This window comes from Ornithodoros turicata, chromosome 4 (assembly GCF_037126465.1).
Source record: "Ornithodoros turicata isolate Travis chromosome 4, ASM3712646v1, whole genome shotgun sequence".
Classification (NCBI taxonomy): Eukaryota; Metazoa; Arthropoda; class Arachnida; order Ixodida; family Argasidae; genus Ornithodoros; species Ornithodoros turicata.
Genome location: NC_088204.1, coordinates 80,658,037 through 80,680,230, shown reverse-complemented (window position 1 = coordinate 80,680,230; position 22,194 = coordinate 80,658,037). Strand labels below are relative to the sequence as shown.

General features: G+C 47.5%; 3 protein-coding genes across 6 annotated transcripts in view; 1 reads left to right on the top strand and 2 right to left on the bottom strand.

The window, feature by feature from the left end:
* The first annotated feature begins 780 nt into the window (after positions 1 to 780).
* On the top strand, positions 781 to 6,909 carry LOC135392081 (RNA-binding protein with serine-rich domain 1-like). 4 transcript variants are annotated; one of them, XM_064622741.1, is made up of 7 exons: positions 781 to 887; positions 1,232 to 1,313; positions 2,639 to 2,752; positions 4,035 to 4,178; positions 4,815 to 5,092; positions 6,289 to 6,448; positions 6,658 to 6,909. In XM_064622741.1, coding segments are annotated over exons 2-7 (801 nt in total). In that variant the 5' UTR covers positions 781 to 887; positions 1,232 to 1,311; the 3' UTR covers positions 6,761 to 6,909. The 4 variants fall into 4 exon arrangements, with proteins under 4 accessions (XP_064478811.1, XP_064478807.1, XP_064478809.1 ...); XM_064622737.1 differs by having other exon boundaries at positions 4,032 to 4,178; XM_064622739.1 differs by having other exon boundaries at positions 835 to 854; positions 4,032 to 4,178.
* Positions 6,910 to 10,820: 3,911 nt separating this feature from the next.
* LOC135393542 (myophilin-like) lies at positions 10,821 to 14,338 on the bottom strand. The gene is made up of 4 exons (XM_064623950.1): positions 14,120 to 14,338; positions 12,604 to 12,713; positions 11,888 to 12,095; positions 10,821 to 11,079 (listed from the first exon to the last, which is right to left on the bottom strand). Exons 1-4 carry the CDS (start codon positions 14,183 to 14,185, stop codon positions 10,885 to 10,887), a joined length of 579 nt encoding a protein of 192 aa, XP_064480020.1. The 5' UTR covers positions 14,186 to 14,338; the 3' UTR covers positions 10,821 to 10,884.
* A 729-nt stretch (positions 14,339 to 15,067) lies between these two features.
* Positions 15,068 to 22,194, bottom strand: part of LOC135392080 (uncharacterized) — a 42,532-nt gene continuing 35,405 nt past the window's right edge. The window contains exons 35-41 of the mRNA XM_064622736.1: positions 21,763 to 22,041; positions 20,891 to 21,020; positions 19,781 to 20,121; positions 19,571 to 19,691; positions 19,204 to 19,451; positions 17,919 to 18,090; positions 15,068 to 17,365 (exon numbers count right to left, since the gene is read on the bottom strand). Coding sequence (XP_064478806.1) covers positions 15,870 to 17,365; positions 17,919 to 18,090; positions 19,204 to 19,451; positions 19,571 to 19,691; positions 19,781 to 20,121; positions 20,891 to 21,020; positions 21,763 to 22,041 — 2,787 coding nt within the window. The 3' untranslated portion in view covers positions 15,068 to 15,869. The remainder of the gene's footprint in view (positions 17,366 to 17,918; positions 18,091 to 19,203; positions 19,452 to 19,570; positions 19,692 to 19,780; positions 20,122 to 20,890; positions 21,021 to 21,762; positions 22,042 to 22,194) is intronic.

Below are 22,194 nucleotides of genomic sequence, written 5' to 3'. Positions count from 1 at the left end.
AAATGCGGTAACGAACGCCACGCTTTGTCCATCGCAGGGACATTCCAAAAATCCGAAGGCATCCCTACAAAATACCTGCCAAAAATGCCAACAGAGCCCGAAAAGTCAGCATAGTGTACGGGTGTCACAGCGTCCTACGCATGTCAACATCCTCTGGAGATAAAAATCCTCCCCAAATACCGCCGCATAGACCCCGCGCGGAAGGGAGGAGAGCAGAGAGAAGTGGGAAAGGGCTTTGATAGAATCACGTGGGGAAGGCAAATAGCCGGCAAAAAGACTCTGGTCGACTTTTTTTATCTTATTTTTTCTTTGTTCCGGATTTCACAAGTTTTTCTTGACAGCGGATTCCGGAGCAGAGAGCATCCTAAAAACCGCAGCGTTAAGGTCGAGTACTTTTGTTTTTTACAGGATGAGCCATGGTTCTATCTCAAAAGACACACATACACAAAGAACACCGCTAGAGACCTTTTTATTGGAGTGAACGGTGGAAGTTTTGCCGCATGATTTCTGTTCGGTCTATCCTCTAAATTTTGACTCAAGCAAGCAAAGGCAAAAAGACCCGCGCACCGTCAAACCGAGCGAAGCGTGGAATTAATTAGAGGGACTGAGAAACCACACGGATATAACGTACACAACGTCTGTACGCAAAGTCCCACCTCCCACATCGTAGAAAGTCAAAGAAAACGTCAAAGTCAAAAGCAATCAAATCAGCAATGGACCATGCTCTTCTGGCTTTTCTCTTGGCGGCATTGGCGAGAAGCAGGAGAAGATCCAGCAACAATAAAAGAAAAGCCGACGGAAGCCTAGTTTAAAGAAAGCCATCCGATCCAATCCAGCGTGGTCTTTCTTTTCGAGTGAGTCTCTGCGTAGAAAGTTGCATTTCTAAGGTGAGATGATTCTGAGTACGCGCTAGAGGTCGATAATAGCAGAAATGTCAAGCTTAAAGTGTGAGTACACGATACACCGCGGATTCTGTAATCCACTGCGAAGAATTTACGTTCCGGCCCGGCGTGTTAGGCTTAGGATGCTTTCGTCGCGCCGGCTTCCTGTTCGTTTCGAAGATCGGACATGTAATTTACGAACTCTGCTTAACACAACAGCATCATATTTTCCCCCGAAAGCAATACAGAAAAGTTGAAAACCCATGTACCGGGAGATACATAGATAGCCATTTGAAAATTAATGCTGTCGAATATTCACTGGCATTGACTGACATCATGTTATCTTCCAGTTTTGCAGGACTGTTCTGTCAAAGAAATACCCTAACAAGTGGGGGTTCTTACGCTTGTAACCGGGAGAAGATATCAGAAAATGTAAGTGATGTTTACAACGTATCAGATTTGTGTAAGGTTTTGAGCTGGTGTTGCAGCCAGTCAGTTAATTAACTGGTGATGATGATGATGATTGGATTGGAGTCTGTCACACGGGAGATTGCATGCCATTTCCAGTGAATGACATTCACACAGGATGCAAAGTGTTCGTTCTACATGAAGCAACACAGCGAAGAAAGACGAAAAACAAACAAAAGTCATTCACAAAAAATAGCGAAAGCAATAGGTGAAGATATTGTGACCACATTATACAAAGGTGTATGCAGCACCCATTTCTTATTATTGTTTTATTCTCCAATAAAAAAAAAAAAGTGCTGTAGTGAAACTTTCAGCCACAACTGCTAAAGATGAAAGTACAGACTTGGAATGCAGATGCTGAAACTGGCTGGGGAGAGGGGAACTTTTGCAAGTTTTGCAAAGTTCTCTTTAATGTCAAAAATAAGGAAACCCTTTAAAACGCATATCGACCAATAACTTTTCACGAACATTGTTTTCTTATTGCTGTTTGACGTTTTTTCTTGCAACTTTGCCGTCGAGAGCAACACAGTTCGTGCTAGAGCAGAAGCGAATCAGTTCCGTCATTATTTGTTCTAGTCTGGCAGTACTCGAATGGCATTAAATGTGAACATCATTCGGTGTTTCCGTGGGGAAGGCGTAAGCTATGGTGTGCCAAAACCATGGTAGAAAGTGACGAAACTACAGGTTTTCCCGGCGATTTTAATCCAAGTTCCAGCTAAATTAATCCATGCCCCATAAAGTTTGCATGGCACATGGATTAATTTCAATGGCGCTTGGATTAAAATCACCGGGAAAACCTGTAGTGAAATCGCACATGTTTATGATGGCCAATATATGATATATAATGATAATAAAAGTAAATAATTAAAATATAATAATAATAAAAATAATGATGATGATATATAATATTATGATGGCCAATATCCCTAGAAAAAATTGATTCATTCTCCTGAATGGCATAAGGGGCTCATCACCCAACGATAAGGCTGTGTGAAGAGACAGTGAATTCCTATAAAGTGCGGTGAACGAAATTCTCGTTGTCTGCAAAGTACGGTGAAGTTGCGTTGGCAACGTTATTTGTGTAAGTCACGCGTGAGTGCACAGCAGCAAATTAAACTCGTGAAACGAGACGACCCGAGCTTCGTCGCGCACAGAGCTGGCGTTACAAGTGGCATTTTGTGGCGTGGTCTTACAACTCTGCTGGCATTGCCCAAGTGGACATAATCATAACTTTTCCTTATGGCTTACAAGGACAGCAGCAGTTCAGTTTCTGGTTTAATTTCATCCAGGGCGGCAAGTCCGAAACGTGCCCGCGCCGACACAAAGAAGGAGAGGGGGAGGCCGGTAACGAAGAAGAAGCGCAGCGCCTCTAGCAGCAGTTCTCGCTCCAGCAGTGGCGGCAGGTGAGGATGAATCCTTCACCAATCAAGCGTTCACCAAAACTGGTCCCGGGAGAAGGAGGAGAAAACACTTACCGAGTACCGTATTTTCACGCGTATTAGCCGCGGCTTATGCGCAATTTATTTTTTTTCGCGGACGCTCTGCGGCTTATCTGTGGGTGCGGCTTATCTGGTGACTATTTTTCCCTGGTACTTTCCCCATACCCCGGGTTAAACGAACAGGACGGAACAGGACCGCCCTGCCATTGCACGAACAATACCGAACAAGGGCGGGTCCACTCCACATTCAAGTGGACTCAGTCAATCCACGAAAAACACGCAACAAGGGCACAATCCGATCTTAGTAGAACACTAGAACTGACCTCTTTTGTTATACATCATGCCGACACCGGAATGTGGACAGGGTTTATGACCTTCCCCACGGTCTCCTTTGTCGGCAGACCCACAGGAAGGGTTCAATACACCTGTCATCGGGATAAAACGTGGTCAGCTAAGTGTCAGTTCTCATTTGACGAGAGCAGCAGCATTCGTGGACACAGGCACGGCAGTTAGAGGTGAGGCATGGCTCCAACGCTGAGGCTTCAAACTAAAAGTCGTCGACTTCGCAGACAAGTACGTGAACAGGGCAGCTGGCAGGGAGTACAGCACTGACGAGCGTTGAGCGTCTCTGTTGATTTTGTATGTGCATCACTGGTTTAGTGCACAAAGGAGTCGCGTCGTATTACCCGCGGCTTATCGGCGAGTGCGGCTTATCTGCAAAAACATTTTCGAAATGTATCTAAAAACGAGTCCTGTGGCTTATCTGCGGTGCGGCTAATACGCGTGAAAATACGGTACTAGCCCTGGGAGATTGCAAAAATAAGTTTTGTTAGGGTCATTTACTGAGATTGCTGATGGGAAATATTGGTATCTGGCGTTTGCTTCACCCAAATTGTTGCACGTGCTGTTCGGGTTTTGGTGATCTAAGTACATAAATTATGATTTTCGAAATTTCCAGAATGAAATCCAAACTAAATTGGACACTGCATTAGTTGCAGTTAGCTGATCCTTCAGTGCTTCTTTGAACTGTAAGGTGTGACGTTACTGGATCTGTCAGTCGAAACTATGCGACAGTGAAACCACCCAACCAATCCGTTGCAGTTTTTACAGAATAAATGCTGTCTACAAGGAGTCAAATAAGAAATCTTCCTTCTCCAAACATTGTCCATTAGGAACAGGAATATAATTCGACGTGGTCCCCGACTTGGTCCCCAACTTAATCGTTTTACGTTGTTCTCTCCAGTAGCGGAGGAGGAGGAGGCGGAAGTTCGTCCAGCGGCAGTTCTTCATCCAGTAGTTCGAGTGCATCTTCACGTTCCTCGTCGTCATCATCGTCGTCATCCAGGTCATCTTCCGCATCTCCCAAACGTACCACACGTCGACCTTCCAGGTGAGTGCTTTCTCTGCTGTTTTACAAAATAATCTATATAGCTGTGCAGTAACTTTAATTCTCACCACACCAACTTCAGTAGGACTGTTGGTACATACTGATCCAGAGGATGCGGGTTAGAATCTGGCTAAGGCTACGAAAAGCATCATTGCATGCTTACAAGTCGATCATGCATACAAGTACATACATCAAGCATACAAGTCTATTAGGCACGTCGCCCTTTGCGAGGGGTGTTGTGAGCTGTGCTGAGCTCAACCCTGAGGGTTTCTCTCCGGGAGATCCTGTCGTTAAATTTTTCTTTCATCGCGGTACATTCAGGCACGTGAGTGTCGCGTCAGGCATTACAGTTGCAACTGATTGGGTTCAACCCGCAGAAATGTCGCAGATAGATAAAAATCCTTACATAGTTCTGTAATTATATATAGAGAGTATTCCACGAGAAAAACACGATTCTGAGGGAAACAGCAGGTTCCGTGAGACATGGCCATTTCTGCAAAATTTTGCTGATTCGCGGAAAGCTAGGGGCTCTAGCAATACAACCAGATTTTGCCCACTTTTGCAGCTTCTGACATGAAACCCGAGTTTTACCCTGAGAAAAGGAATTCAAATACGTCGTCACCGTTTCGTTGCACGCAGATCATCCTCACCCGCACGACAGCAACAGCAGCAGAGCCGGCGCAGCGGAGGAACCAGCCGACGAAGCCCCACTCCAAAGCCGTGCAAGATACACGTGGGACGGCTCACCCGCAACGTCACTCGAGACCACCTGTTGGAGATCTTCGGCTGCTACGGGCCAGTGAAAAGCGTGGACTTGCCTCCGGACCGGACGCACAGCCACCTGTCTCGTGGCTTTGCCTACGTGGAGTTTGAGAGTCCAGGGGACGCTGAACGTGCCATGAAACACATGGATGGGGGTAAGCTAACGTGCCATGAAACACATGGATGGGGGTAAGCTAATGTGCCATGAAACACATGGGTCGGGGCAGGTCCCCCAAGGTCGCCATTTTCCCATGTATTTGTTCCTATCCCGATGCGTGCAATGCCGGAGGCCCATTAGATACCCCATTGTTACCAGACGTTGGCTTGCGTTGGATTGTAGCGCGCTAAAGATCCAGTTGAGGCACAATCCAAGCCATGCCAAGTCACCGAAGGAGAAATGGACTGGTACGAGAGGTACGCTATGTGATGCACGCAGCCGTGCACTAGATCCTTCCGATCGCTCAACACGTTTAAAAACGGGATCGAAAAGTGAAACATGACGCAGAAAGTTGTTATACGCGTTTTATTTGGACATATAAAGACTAGATTCATTCGCAGAAACAACAAAAACATTTTGCCGCTAAACTTAGCGCGCTGAAGTGATCCGGAACGGCAACAGTGGGGTATCTAGTGGCGGCCTTCTTCGTTGCACGCTTTTCCGAGGTGAGTTTGGGGGACCTGGGTGGGGGTAAGCTAACGTGCCATGAATCACATGGATGGGGGTGAGCTAACGTGCCATGAAACACATGGATGGGGGTGAGCTAACGTGCCATGAAACACATGGATGGGGGTAAGCTAACGTGCCATGAAACACATGGATGGGGGTGAGCTAACGTGCCATGAAACACATGGATGGGGGTAAGCTAACGTGCCATGAAACACATGGATGGGGGTGAGCTAACGTGCCATGAAACACATGGATGGGGGTGAGCTAACGTGCCATGAAACACATGGATGGGAGTGAGCTAACGTGCCGACGGAAGCGCTAGTATAAAGTGCTGTGAAACATGCAACGCGCTGACGATTTTTCCGACCCCCTAGGAACTATGAAATCTGTCAGAATATCCTGTGAAAGGCAAAAATTCTATTTTTGTTTTCCAGTGCCTCTATTCGAAACAGCAAAAGGGGCTCCAAAAAAAGAGATGATTGATGGTGCTATCTTATCTCCATGTCGTGTTATCTTGTGCCTACTTTTGTAGTGGCACCTGAATAAGAGGCAGACAGTATTGTCGAATAAATAAATGGAAACTGTCAGTGTATTTCAGCTCTGTCGTGAACGAATGCGAAAGAATGTATGCGGAAAATTTCATCTAGCGTAGCTTCTTGTACGATCATCTCTATCTACGTGCAGGCCAGATCGATGGACAAGAAGTGACGGCGGCTCCAGTGCTCCTTCCCCGACCCCCCCCTCGCCGCCCAAGTCCACCTAGGCGTGCAGCTCCTCCTCCGCAGCACTGGCATCGGCGTTCACCTCCGGCACCCCCGATGCAACGTGGTCCCCCCAGGCGAAGGTGAGTCTAAGGCTGACAACTAGAACATCGTTGCAGACAATTTCTTTTAAACTCACTTCTGCTGAAAATGGTCCATTGCCTGCTACTGGCAAAATTGAAAGTCCCCGAGCATAATTGACGGCTTTCTGTCTTTCATTTGTAGCATCAATATGGCTGCCTGTGGCAGATGAGGTGTATTCGCTGGAGTTAATCATTTTCTGTCTGAGCAGGAGTCCAGCACGGCACCGCTCCCCCCGACGGCGCTCCAAGTCGCCCCCTCCAGCAAGTTCCCGAAGACGTCACGAACGGTCCAGCTCCAGTTCTTCTCGCTGAGGAATAAATCGTTTCACTCTCGCACACGCTCGACTTAAAGGTTACCGTCTCATATCCAGGTGCACGTACAATGCCTGGGTACATGGGCATTGAAAATGGTCCATTTGTCCTTGTGACTTTGAAACTGGAATAAATTTGATTATGGTGAAGTCTAATGCATTTCAGGGTGAAAAGAGACGACTAGCAATGTTATTGAACAGGCTCGGAAACTAACCCTCCGAATGTGTGATGGTAGGGTACATTGGACTCTTGATATGTATATTTAGGGGAGGGAACTGTAACTTTTTGGGGACTCTCTTTCAAATGTGTGAGTACTGTTTCACAATTCCTTTATGCTTGTCTGTAAGTGGAATGTTTCTGTGTAAATTGGTGTTGGCACGACCATTTTTTCAAACCAAGTGATTCACTTGACAGATCGCGGAAATAGATTTTGAAAATCGCGAACGCGCGCAACGGTGGCGATGCCCGCAACTCGCCGCCACAGTCGTTTTGACGTCATCGCGGCGCAACCCTTTTGCTTGTTTGGAGAGGCGTCGTCTGCTACACAGAGAGAACTGGGAGTAGAAACGAAAAAGAATTGCGAAAAAGCGCCGGCCCCGATTGGCGCGCCTGATGACATCACAATCCTCCTCCTCCTCGTTTCGGCCTTCACAGCGAGTCGAGCGGAAACGCGCGTCGATGTTCGGGGGCGTTCCAAGAAAAATACTGCGTACAGAGAATTTTTTTGTGTGTTCGTTGTCACATCAAGTTACATCCTTTCGTAATTCGCCAGAAGCAGGAAATCTTTTGGATGGCTGACACTAATGAGGGATATAGGGTTGCTGGTGAGCCTGCACAAGAACAGTCGATGTTTCGTGGTCTTCACTACTGCGTTTCGATGTGACTGTCAGCGTTGCATATCCATGTGCGAATCGACGCACGTCCATTGGGAAGCAGCAGACATTGGTTTGCCGAGTTCAGTTTTTGGACAGAGCGACATAAGGAGTGGCGGTCACTGTTCTGGGTTCCGTACCGCATGCGCTCTTATCTTTTACTTAGCTTTACGTAATGTAATCTGCTGTTACTGGGTATTGAGCAATTCTCACAAGCGTCGCAAAGGTGCACACGTCAATTTGAAACCACGCGTCCATCACACTGACGGACTGACGCGGTGGAACGCAATGCGCTGCGATAGTACGTCTCTGCGCATGAGAGAACGGAAAGGTTGGAGAGAGCACGTGACAAAGCGTCTGTCCACTCAGAAGGCAGCAATAAGGGGCGCTTATGATTATTCGCTCGGAGCCGCTCGAACTCGGCGAATACACGGCTCGGAGCGAATAAACATAAACGACCAAGGGGGTATTCCCAGACGGACTATAGACAGGCCTAGAGTCACTAAATAAGCTACGCTTCAGAGTAGCGACACTGAGCCGCCATGTTGTTTCGGATGACCTCCAGCCCCACCTCTATTTTGGCAGTAGAAATAGATGAAGGCGAAGTTCAGCAGTGGAAGAAGACGACACTTCGAAGAGCGCTAAATGGATGGCGCTGGAGGTCATCCGAAACAACATGGCGGCACAGTGTCGCTACTCTGAAGCGTAGCTTATTTAGTGACTCTAGACAGGCCACAAAACCGGTAGACTGACAAATGCTTTCAAAATCTTGACTTGGGGATGCTGCTTCCGGTATTCATAGTGATAACTTTTGGTGCGCTGATGAGCACGAAAACATTTTACTAATATTCACCGTCACAGTCGAAGCGCGGACGGATCGAGTGCAAGACTCTCTAGGTGGCTGAGCCAAAATGCATAACCTCTCAAGTTCTCATCACTGCAAAACTGAATTGCCCGAAGAAAATACTAGAAAACCAGAAGAATATGGCAGCTGATAAAATGTCAGCGAGCGCCGGCACCTCTCTGATTGCCGTTCAGGTGTGCTACCGATCACGCTACGACGACATCACGCACACGTCAGCATATACTAAGGCTTCGAGCATTGCTTGGGTTTTGGCGAGGCTTAAAGGTAGAGCTGCAATCTAAAAAAAAAAATATTTATACGATATATAGCCTGAGAACGCAGGGCTCTTCCATCACAATTTTCGTTAGAATTGTGCTCGTATAGTTCCTAAAAAAATAACATTGAAAATAACGGGCTTATAATATTTGCAAGTTGCGATACGAGACATTGCGACGGTGACCCCAACGTCCTGCTGAGTCGGCATGCTAGAAGAACACACCCTTGGTTTTTTGGCAGACATATCTCAGACGGCCGCCCGCACTGTGCCCCCTGAAGCTGGCCCCGGATGCTTACTAACAGTCCTTCCTGCTGTATTCTCTTCGTTTCACAGCGACAGTTCCTTCGCGGTGCCAAGACGGAATTAAAAAAAAAAACTTTCACTTTCTTGCCACTTCTCGATATCTCGCTGCAGTGGCGGGTTCACACGAGGGACACTTGGCTATCACTCTTAAAAAAAAAGGGTGTACTGTAACTCCTTTTCCTTGCCATATACAGTGAACCCTCGTTAATATGACCCCCGATAATCTGACATACGCTCTTTACGACCATACTCCTGGGGAACAATGCGGTGAAACCTCTGCAAATCCCCTCCGTTAATATGACAATTCCGCATTATGACAAGAATTTTCGGGAACGACCATGGTCATAATAACGAGGGCTCACTGTATATCATTCCCTTTCCGAGAGTACAATTATTCTCAAAAAGGAGTCTCCCCACTCCCTGAAGGGAGTGAGGACACCCCTTAACTCCCTTAAATACTTGAGCCTGATGCAAGGAAAAGGAGTTAAAGTACACCCTTTATTTTTTTTAAGAGTGTGTTTTACAGCTCTACCACTGAAGCAGAGGGGATTCGGAGGAACCGCGTAATAAAATAGTGGAATCGTATACCGGACTTCTTCACGAGGCAAGAAAAAAAGTAAAACGAGGCTATTGCTGGGAGCGAGTGAATCCCACCCACGATACCCACTTGGGGATTACGTTGAAATGTGACCTTACTGCATGGTAGTTCACGTTTTGCGTATGCATATGTTGCTTTCTTCTGTAAATAGCTTTCAGTATGTGCCCAGACTCGAGAACTGACTGTTGTCTTTTTCCTTTGTTCGAGTGAAAACACGGTGCAGTTTGAGCTCCTTCTTTTTGGGCACTTTTCGATTCCGCAGCACGGCAACATAGTGCTCCTATATGTACGCAAAGGCGTCGACCGCGAAATCTGCTGTGATTAGCGAGGATTCGTCTGCACCCGTATCTGCACTCTAACTTATCTACATAGATCGTCGTCGTCACGTCGAGACTGGGAGGTACCCGGGTTCGAATCCCGGTGCCGGCTGTGCTGTCTGGGGTTTTTCCTGGGTTTTCCTCAGACGCTTTCAGACATATGTCGGCACAGTTCCCTTAGAAGTCGGCCCAGGACGCACATTCCCCCAGGGCGTGAGTCGTGACGTTGCCCACATACGTGAGGCCGACAACGGCAAGCCCTATCACCACCACCACCACCACCATCTACATAGATCTGTGTCGTACTGTGTTGTAGAGCGACGATAGCAAGTTTTTTTTTGTTTTTTTTTTTCGTTGGTCCAGCAGTTTCCTGGCATATTGTGGAATGTTTGAGACGGAACGTACAAAACCTACATTTTTCTGTTCAACCACAGTTCAAGAAAGTGAGAAAACTTGTACACGCAGCCTGATAAGTGTTGTTGCAGACGGACTTGTCCCCCCTCGTCCCTTTTCCCGTGTGAATGCTCGGAGGGGACTCTTCGGTTCACGTGACGTTTGCCCCACGTCATTCGCGCGGAAGCGGATTTCTCCCTGGCCCGGTCCCACGTGTTATTGTGAACCCGCCAGGTTGCCGGCACACTCTACAGAGTGTCCTCGGTCTGAGTCACGCCGACATGGAAAAGATAAACGCTCGCCGTTATCACCTTGCAAGAAACTGCGGGACTCTTCGCCTTATCAGCAATCTAAATCTCAGCCGATCACGTTCTTCCTGCAGTTCCACCGACATTGTTCGCGCGTGGGGCTGTCTACTGTGCTCTGTGTGTTGCGAAAAACAGAATAAGGCCTAACAAAAATCGAGCACTTTATTGACCGTACTCCAGCTCAGGTGCCAGACGTCTTCGTCGGTACAGATTCAGCCAATCGTAATTGGCTGCTCGCCTTCTACGAGACTAGGCAGGCGTTGGATGACGTTTCGGACATTGACGTGCGCAACGTAGATGTCGTCTCCCAAGGGCATGCCTCCACGTCGCCGTCCAGCGGCACGGTTCACTGGATCGTAGGGTTCGTCTCCTAGCTTCGGACCCGTGTAGTCTTCGTCCTCATCAACCTGTATGGTCAAAAAGGTTTGTCGTGATTCTCTAGTATTGCTTAGCGCCATCATTATATAAGAGTGTAGACGAAAAGTTATTTTGCAAAGAACGACTTGAAATAGGGGTGGCTATAGGGGCAAGACTGCTACACTCGACATGGTTCGAACCCGCGAACTTCGAATCGATGAGTGGTGATGTTCGCCACACCACTAATCAAGTGGCGTGGCCAAGTAGTAGCCAAAGCTGACGCTGAACACTGGGGAATGACTGGTTCGAATCCTATACACAAAAAAAATCGCGACTCGAGGAATGGGCGCCGCCATTAGTGCTGCCGCCCCGCGGTAGTCACAGGAACCGTGCACGTGTGGACTGCCGTGTGCCGGGTTTCTGTGGGCACAGTCCCGCTGAAGTCTGCCTAGGACGCATACTACCCCCGTCTCTCACTACCTTTTGCTGATATCTGCACTCTTAAAAATGAACTTCACCACATAGCACGCTCCTAGCCAACCACCATCCCGAATGACAACATTCTCGCCCCTGATTTGTTGAAAACGGGAGGAGGAGCCTATTTTGTGCCGTGCATAATGGGCACAAAATAGGCTCCTCCTCCCGTTTTCAACAAATCTAGGATGAGAACGTTGTCATTCGGGGTGATGGTTGGCTAGGGAGCGTGCTATGTGGTGAAGTTCATTTTTAAGAGTGTGTACACCTTCCAACGTCTGTACATATAGCTCATAGCCACAACTGCGTCGCGGCGCTCATGCAGAACCACTAAGGGCAGCCAGTCAGTATATCTGTGCCTTAAAGTTACGGTGCCGTACATACCAGTCTTCCGAGTGCAAAGATGCACCTTGTGACCCTGGGAAGATGTTGTAGAAGGTGAAGGTCCTCGTTCTTGAAGAGCAGATGTTTGGGCACTCCGTACTTTTCAATGGCTCTCAGGAAGAGCTCAATGTTTCGACGCCGTTCGCGGAAGTTCCCACCGGGCAATATTTCGTCCGTTATGGAACCTGGCTTGATGTGATTCATTAGCCTACGCAGAACAGTTCATTTGAACAGTTCACCTTACTTGCAACGAGATAAAAGTTACGCAGAAGTGATGTCTTTTTACGATGCGCGCTTCTGCAATCTCCCCCATTTTCCGGTTCCTGCTTTTCTGGAGCGGTTTGATTTGTATTTTTCGCTTTATGAAAGGACAATAACAAAATTTTTTTATAAAAACAAAAATAGTATGACGAAAGCATTCCATATGCGGCGAGTTGAATACTCCATCTGTCGGCGAAAAAGTGGTATAAAATTTGCCAAGAACGGACCGAATTGTGACGTGTGAAAGAGGATGCTACTCACGCGAGGCTGTCCTGGACCCTGGTTAAAACGGACGTTGGCCGAGGTTAATTTTAAAAAGTTGGAATATAACCTAGGTTGCAAATTAACATTGGCTGTTATTTCTCGACCTAATAGAGGAACTCGGGCTTCTACCCACTTGATGAGCTCCACTATATACCGCTCCGCGTCACAACAGTGTGGAACTAGAGGCTTACTTGCAAAGAGCCACACCGTCTTTGAGGAACTGTTCGTAGTCCAAAGTGGTGACGACCTCCAGACAGTTCCAGATCCACATGAGGATCTGGCTTTCCTTCGTACTGTCCCGCTGAAAGAAGCAGAAAATGTTCACATGCAAGTCGTCAATGGGGATGCAACAATATTCGTTGCACACTATATATGCAGGGAGAAGCAGTCCCCCCTTTTCGTTGCTTTCATCTAAGGACAGACTCGTCCGAGCGCGCAGTATACCCTACAGTCTGTGACGTCGTAGTGCACAAGTTCCTCTAACCCTTATGAGTTCACCGCAGCACGTGATCTGTCCCGTGGTCAGCGACCACAACTGACAGCGCCTCGGGCGACCCGTGCGTCTGCGAACTACCTGAGTGGTGTCGCTGTAATTGGTGCTCAAAATACTAAATACTACACCACTATAAATATGAAATAATGCACTAATACTAAGGTATCTGGTTTGTTCGTGGTATTCGAGTTCTATAATTATAATAATTGGATGTTTACGTCGCGAGACAACTGAGATCATGAGCGACGCCACAGCGGTCGGTCTGTGAATTGCTTTTGCCCACCTGAGGGTTCTTTAATGTGCGATGAAAGCTCATCACACGGCATATTCGAGTTTGAGTAGAGTAACTGCGAAGGTAACTGTACGCGATCCCGTTAACTGTAATATATATAAGTAACTACAGCTTGGATTCTTCTTGGATTGGTCGCACCAGTGCGACCTACGTTTCCATTTTTTTCTTTCTACTTCTGTTCTATTCTATTGGATTCTTATAACCGTAACCAATATTCAAGTACATTTTAGAAGAACGAAATAAAGGCAGTCGGCAGTATGTTGATTGGTCGCTCCTGTTGACGTAACCATTTCTGTGGTGTCAGCGCGTAGGTTCGTGTGCGGCGCGTTCTACTTATTTTGCTCCTTCAACGTCGTTGTCTACCATTTCTTCACCATGCAGCTTTTTTTCTAAGTAGTTCCACAGCGAAACTATAAATTGATAAATAGTCCTTATCTACATGCCCTCGACCAGCACCAAGTATACTATATGACATGGCTGATTTGTTGTGGTCTCTCCTCGTGCCATCATATGCGTCAGAAGTGAGGGGAGGACATATATGTTTATTCGCAGAAAAAGAGGGTGGAAAAAAGACGAAGTAAAAAAGAAAAAGGTACATAATTGGTTGTCCGTCACTGATTCCAACAAATTCGTCACTCGTTCCACTAATTTACAGTGTGTTCGTCAGCTCTATGTCACTCATGCAGTGCAGTACTGCCTTTTTGTCACACTCCATGGAGATTGCTGCTGGAAAGTTCCTTGCTCATTTTCACTTTGGCGACGAATTCTTTAGGGCTGCGAAGTAGATACTAATTCATAAAGTGTCGTTACCCCCAGTCCTCGCCTCGTCTAATAAGACACATGACGTCATCTAGCGTCACCCACCCACCCACCCACCGTCGCTCAGCGTGCGCGACTTCAACAGTAGGAAATTGCATCTCACCTGATGCGGTTCCAGGGTGTCCTCCCACTCCTTCTGCTCGATCTCTCCCTTTTTCAGTTGGCGCATTGTCCAATGGGAGAGGCTTATATGGGGTCCAGTTTAACGCGTACACAGATTACGCTGGGAATCCGCCTTACGAGACGTCAGCTATGGAACTTTCTTGCTTCGTTTATTCTCGCTTTGGTACTCGACGATGTGCCCCCCCGAAATAGCACCCACCCACGTGACGGCCGGGGGCCGAGACCGATTTAGATGGCAATGACGGAAGCGGCTTCATCGCCAGGTGGCATTGCAGGCGTATCGGCGAAGAGCATTTACCGTGACAGTGTGAAGCGGCGTGAGGCCTCAGGGGGATTGCTTCCATCGCCACAACCGACGACAAATCGCTGAATGTGCTGACTCTGTAGCTGCTTTCGTCAGATGTTTTTACGTGGTACTGTTTTTCTTTTTCTTTTTTATGGCGAATTGCGCAGGTCGTTTCAGTGCAACGCGCGCCTCGTTTAATTGGCCGTTCCGTCCGCTCTGTTCGTTTCTGCACTGGACCTACCAGTGGCGTATCTAGGGTGTGGCAGGTGTGGACAGGTGCCATGGGCGCCAGGTGAACAGGGGCGCCATTATGTGGTCGGGTGGGAATGTGCCAGGTCGGGCACTCAACCTGGCACATTCATGAATGATCTAAAGCACCCGCCATTAGAGAGGTTATAGTGTGAAACCTAGTGCGGACCACACGAAAACGCATCCCCAAGGACATCATGTTAATCATGTTGCCATGGGCGCAGGTAGATCTAGATACGCCACGGTGTAGGTTCAGTGCACCTCCCTGTCTCACCTCCCTGTCTCACCTCCCTGTCTGCAACTCCTTTTCACTCCACCTGTGTACTGTACACTGCTCATAGCCACAGCTTCTTCGCGTTGCTAACACGGAATAAAGAATGGACAAGACGTTGGTATTGCAGTTGTAACTATATTTATTTACAATATTTACGTGTACCACAATGTGGAATGCAACAAGTACTAGGAATGCGGTACATTCACTTGCCCACGCTGCAGGGCGGGGTAACGCGGTTCCCTGAAACAACAAACTATAGAGAAGTCCTACAGAAAACAACATAACGGTACGACGATACGTGGCCACGTTGTTCTCCTCAGTGGAGCTCTATCATCTGCCAGGTCTCCACAGGACATCCCACGAATGTCCTAGTAATAATCGCTGCGGGACGATCGGGTATTCTAGTTTAGGTCTACTATCCGGTTTATGGACTATCAGGTTTCGGATGCATAACTCATGATATCGATTAGTGACCGTAAACTAGCGTGAAGACCGTATAGGGACATTAAACTATTGATTGGTATACCGGACATTCTGTACCGGTATTTTGTACACGATTCATATCCAGCTCAAACTCATCCAGCGAACGTACAGTCACCATACGAAGCTTCGCCAACGGGACGGCGGTATATGTGCTTGCTTAATATGTAGCCATCTTGGTGCTATTCTCTGAATTATGGTACTAAAGGTCGTCCTTCTGGGTGTGCGCTTAGTCAGAAAGCTGCGAATTATTGCTACATTAAGCCGATACAACTCTCAAAATGGTGGCTTTCAAGGAGCCCTTCACAGACCACGTGATTTTTGAAGGCGAGTGAGGGATCGGCTTTTACAGTTCTAAGCAGGGAACTGTGCCGCTCTGACCGTAAGCAAAGCCTCATGAGGTGACGGTATACCAGCAACAGATCTTTCGTTCACTGCTTCTCAATACCTCCGCCTCCTCCTTCGCGGCAATGATTCTTCCGGTTCTTCTTGGCCCTGAGGCTCCGAGACCTCCATCCAGTCCAGCATCGTACTCTGTGGTGCGGTCTGACGCGACGCCTGTTCTGGTGCCTTGTAGAGCGCCCTCAGCGCTTTCTTGCCGTCCAAGTTGAGCGTGCCGCCAAAGTAGACGTCGTTGATGTAATACAACAGTCTGTCCACTTTCTCCGGGAAGTTTGTGATCTGCTGATCCAACGTTGGTGCCTGTGCTTCCGGGTCCAAGTTGGCGCTGCCCATGCCCAAGAATCCCTTGATCTTCTTTCCCATGAACTGGACGATTTCGAAGTCGTTGCATTGTTTTTCAATGTCTTCTTTCACAGACTGGAACGAGCTTATGATTAGGGTGACGAAGAGGTTGAGAAGGATCACAGATGTGACCAACGCGAAGACGAAGAACACAAAAGGTCCGATGTAAGGCGACGCCATTGCGATGTCCTCGAACTTAAACTGGCCTCTCATCATGTCGAAGGATGTTTCGGCTGCTGTGATGAAGGTCGAGAATTCTGCCATCAGACTGCCGAGTACAACGTAGAAGACTTGAACGAAGGCGAAGAAGACAACCCAGAAAACAACGAAGAAGGAACTGAGGTCCCTGGAGCATTGCGCCAGGGTACTGTACAGGATACCGATCCTCTTATTGAAACGAAGCAGCTTCGTGAATTTGAGTATGCAGATGAAGATGAGGAAGGACATGATGTAGCCGAACACTTCGTCGATGGCTGCGACGACTTGCAGCTTGACGTATCCATTTCCGTGGCTTCTAGAGAAGGTCTTAAGTATCTTATTGGTGACGATCATTCGGGATATGTAGAAGAACATGCCGGCATAAGATAGGCCTAACGCGACCAGCTCGGCCAAGTTCCAGTAGCTGCGGAAGTAATCCATGCGGAGATTGAGGAAGCTCTTGAACTCTCTCACCGAAAAATAGATGATGAACCCAATGAAAGATATCTCGCACAAAAGGACGAATAAGCCGAAGCCTTGGTGATAACGCATCAAGCGGATCGGGTCGATTCGAGAGTTGGCGACGATGCCGCCACCTGGGTGGAACTCGGCAACGATGGTGACCACGCCGAAGAGGTTGACTTGTGCGTTGTAGACGCTGAATTCGGCAAATACTGCACGTGTGCCTCCGTCGATCCAGTCGGACTTCTCGAGTTCGTTAAGTTTTTGTATGATTTTGTCGTTGCTGCCTCGTAGAGGTACCAGGAACCCTCCTCCGCCGTATACGTCTAGCTTTCCCCAGAACGGTAGGCCGTCAAGGTCTTTAGCGCGTCTGTAGTGCCATTCGTCAATCTTGCTCTTGTCGTTTTTGACGTCGTCGGGTACCGTTTCTTGCCAGCCTGGTAGGTAACTCTGCTTGTCTATGTTGAGGAGTCCGGCTTGTCCTCTGCAGCTGTCTACGATGTTACGCATAAGCTTTTCAACGCGACAGGAATCTGCAGCAAACAATATAGGCTTACTGTAAGTCGTTACGGCATTTTTGACACAAAAACTGTTCATGCGTTGTGAATCTATAGAACCCTCTGTGGGGACCAATAAAAAGCCATTATGCGCAGAATCTTTTCCTTTCCGTCCTCATGTCTTGATCTACCTATGTCCTTGCAACCACGGTAATTCCCGTTCATTGTTCTGTTGAAAACAGTCAGTGATCTAGGGACAATCATTCCAACGAGCAATGGACGTTTCGTCTTGTGCAGAAAAATTGATATACCGGTATATAATCGTGAAATTTGCCTCACCGAGGGCAATTTATTATGTACTTTCGTTTTACACCTTTGCCAAAGTAATACGTATTTTTAGTAATAGACATTTTTCAGTACAATTCTTAGCGATGCCAGGAACTTTTCACAGACTTCGTGCGGTTCGACGAACTTTCGAATTTCCTTTCAGATTCGTCGATGATCGAAAAAGCTCGCAGACTTGACGTTTCTAATCCGGACATTACGAATAATTATTTGGATATGATTCTGAGTGGATAGTTTTACTTACTTGGTTTTGCTCGCACCTGCCGAAGCGACGCGAAGCCCATGATGCGATTCACGCGGTCCGCTAGGAACCCTCGAAGGCCAAACGGCTGTTGGCCATTGTACCAGGGTCCTACCTTGACGTTTGGAACGAGCACCTCTCTCGCCCACTTCCAGAACTGGTCAGGACTTGTTATCTGCATCGCAAGAGGCTCCAATGTGAGAACGATCCTCCGCCTAGTGTACAGCACAAGGGGATCTAGTGGAAGCACACTAGGTACCCATGTCTGGTGTCTAGGATCTAGTGGAAGCACACTAGGTATCATGGTACTTCATTGTCTAGGAAACACCTCAGAACAGGAAAGCTGTTGGAAAACATATAGGAAGCTCTGCACGTATGTTTCAAGCGTGCAGCAGAAGGTGGCCTACAGGAAGCATACTAGGTACCACAGTACCATGGTTCATTGGTGCCATGGAACAGTGATGGTACAGCGCTTGTCCCGTCTGGTTTTGTCTGTGTGCTCCATCGCGCTGTAATTAATTTGTTATGTCCAGCGCAAGACGACCCAGTCGAAGCACGCAAAGTACCACGGCACATGGATACCTAGGCACCGTACCACAATGCGGAGGTGTGTATCGTTGCAGGCGCTGTTGTCAAAAGTTTCTGTCGGTTCACATAACAGCCGTTTTGGCGCCACCAATCCCCTTACTTACAAAGGTCTTCAGCACGTTGTGTAAGCTACTGATGTAGATTGCCGGCGGACATTCTGTTACATATTGTTAGATGAAGCTTTACTGACGGAACGGCAGGAGCTGTGGTGGAACTATTACTTTTTTTTCACTGATTTTTAATAAGGCTAAACTGGGAGACCAAGACCTACTATACATAGGGCCTGACTTTTTCGGGTTTTATTTTTGGCCAAATTCGGGGGGTAAATATCGGGTGATATTTTTCATTTGAAAATTCGGGTTAAATCCCGTTACGGCATATTCTGTCGTCAGGAATTCGGGTGTATTCGGGTGATTTTTTTTGTTTAATAAAAATTTGTCTTAACATGGAACTAATGTTTAGCAATGTTATCTAACTTTATTTGAATGCACGCTTATGAGTGTGCCACGCGACCCGGATGTTTTCGGGTAGATTCGGGTTAAACCCGAATTTTACAGATTTCATTCGGGGGGTAAATATCGGGCGGATACGGGTTTAACCCTAAAAAGTCAGGCCCTAACTATACAGTACAGCCATTATTATAGTGTGAATCACGTTGGACGCAAACGTCGTGCAGACGGTATGGGGAGCACGCACTGACCTCTAGGAAGTTTCCGTTTTCGACGAACTGCTTGTGCAGGTTCTGCTGCATGAAGTAAGCGCTCGGATCTCTGTTGCCGTACGACAGCACGGTGAGGAGCCACAGGAAGAGAAGGTAGGATCCGATCTCTCGGATCACAGTTGACATCTTGATTTCCCGCATGCGTTCGTCACGAAGTCGTTCAAGTTCAGCGCTCGTCGGCGGCTTGTACAGTCGTTTCCGTCTGCCGCCCTGGGTGTTTTCTGTGCCTGCGTCAGAACAGCGATGTGCGCTTAAAGGGACCATGAAGAGACGGACGACGACGACAATATCTGGTTCTTTCAAATAAGCGCTAGTTCACAGCGTAACAGCAGCAGACATATCGAACCTTGGTGTAGCCACTCCTCGTTGTCCGGAAGTTCTGGTTGTTCTTCATCGTCATCGCCGTCGTCGTCATCCTTATCAGGAGACTTGAACAAGGCAGAGAAGATGATAGCAAGGAGGAATACCTGAAGAGTACGCCAAAAAAAAAAAAAAAAACGGAGATGGCCCATGTCGTGATGTGAATGACAAGGTTCAACGAACAAACTTTCTTTACCTTAATGGGTTGTGTGACGAGCACAGACATGAAGAAGGACACCAAGAGCGACGTTATCCACTTCCGCGTCTTTTCGTCGCCGAACTGAACGCCGTATGCCCAGATGATAAAGATTGAAACGAAAATGGAGGTTAGGCATAAGAACCAGGCAACGTAGCGACACCACCAGGGGAACATGAATTTTGATTTCTTCTTCTTGACCCGTAGCTGACGGCGTGTCCTCGTGATATTTTCGTCGAACACATCGGACATGTCTTTGGTGAGCGCCATTGTGGACTCGGTCTTGGCTTGGTTGCGCACCAGGGGTTGAGCGGATGAAGCTCGACTGACCACCACTGAGTCTGCGATAAAGGATGACATGAATATAGTAGTACTTCTAAAGCTGTAGATGCTAACGACACACGTTTTCAACAAGAAGACGGCGAAAAGAAGTATTGATAACGGCAAGAAGGGCGTTAAAAGTGTCCGGATATGGTTTCAGAACAGGAGTTATAGCAAGTCTAAGGATCTACGTTTTCGTAAGAGCGTAGTTTGCGAAGCGTTCGGACTTCATTGAGTGAGGGATTTGTTGCGTGAAGGGATTTCTCCCTCTCCTTCTTTCCTTGCTCGGTTTGCGGGAATATCGGGGAAAGCCTCAGGCAGTAGAAACGCTAGACTCACCGTAAGTATTATCTTGAAGTTTAGTGTTTGCTGCAAGAAATACTTTGATCGTACCCTTAATCATTACAATGTACTAATATAAACACATGGTTCGTGGTGAGGACCGCATTGAAAATAGTGCCATCAGTGTTTTACTGTGCGCAATGGGGCGCAACAGTGTTACAACGATTTAACAGTGATCACCCCTTCTGCTATTCTTCAAGTACAACGAACGTGGGCACGCAGCCCACACGCACATACACGCAGTTCCCAAGAAGCAGTGATCCTAAAGTACACAATAAGTATAAATATAAGCCCAACGACATCGTCGGGCGCAGCTTCATCTTCGTTACTCTTGCTCCAGTTAATTTCAAATAAAATCAAGTCAAATCGAAGCCATCCGTGTTTGTTGACATGCCCATCGTTATAACCGGGTTCGACCGAGAAAGCTAGAAAGCTCGTGGTCTGTACCTCTTTTCTGCTTCAGGGCTTCCGTAATACGATTGGGTCTCTTCGTTCGAAGGCGGGATTTTCGGAAGAGTGTGATCATCAGGAAGGTTGGCGGGAACACGATGAGATTGGCCAAAATTCCCACGCCTACCTGGAAGTGGTCAATGTGTAAATATTTCGAATTAATTCCTGGGTGTCCGATACGAAGCGATAAGAACGATACATGTCAACTTCATTTGTGCCCCGATACACAAGGCCTGCCCGTGACGTCATCTCCCTCATTCGCAACGTCATCGTACAGAGTCTTGCCTTCTAAACCAATGCGCATCTGAATAGGAGATTGCAGATAACTGAAATTTCGGAGTCGTTGCTTCGAAGTACATAGCGTTGGTCGGAGAAAAGTATATCTAACGATTAACAATTCTTTTCATTCGCATTTCGTGTGCTACAATCCTTTCTTCTCAAACGTTCTGAACGATGTCTACCTGCGGCACGACTTTGCACCTTTATATATTTTCCCAGGAAATATGATAGTCTCGCATAGCTTCGCTTGGTCGGTCTCCTAATCAGGACATGACGTGAATTCAACTGGACTCTTCTAATCTGGGTGATGCTGGTCATGACAACCAGGACTGAGGCGAACATTTGACAACTCGCGTCGAGGAACATCTGAACTACAGGTTTTCCCGGCGATTTTAATCCAAGTTCCAGCTAAATTAATCCATGCCCCATAAAGTTTGCATGAAACGTGGATTAATGTCGATGGCGCTTGGATTAAAATCACCGGGAAAACCTGTAGAAGAGGATATTTAATCGCTGGACGAATCACTATGACACGTCACGATATAACATCACGTGATACGACACTTTCATGGAAATGACTAGTGCCTTACTTGTTCCGGACTCAGCGAGAAAGGTCCAAAATTGACAGCAGACGCTGACGGTTTCGAAGGCACCCGACCATACCACATTGCATTCACCAGCATGGACAGATAGAGTAGGGCCACGCAACATGACACTCGTTGACATCGGGTAAAACGACTCTTTGGTGGACGCATGAACACGCTGAACCACAGGTGGCCGTCTGCGAGATTTTTCTGGGACTTGAGCTTGAACAAGTGGTTGAACTCCGTCGCTTCGTCTTTGCCGGCTACTGGTAGGAGCCGGTCGGTCTGCATAGGAGAACGACACTTAGAGTACACCGCGGATTTATTTCCGTCCGGAATAGCAGTTAAAAAGATATCTTCAAGACCATGTTGAAGAAGGCAAGCCCACAGCTGTTGCAAAAATACCGGTATCCTCTCTGAAGCGCTTTGAGGGACAAG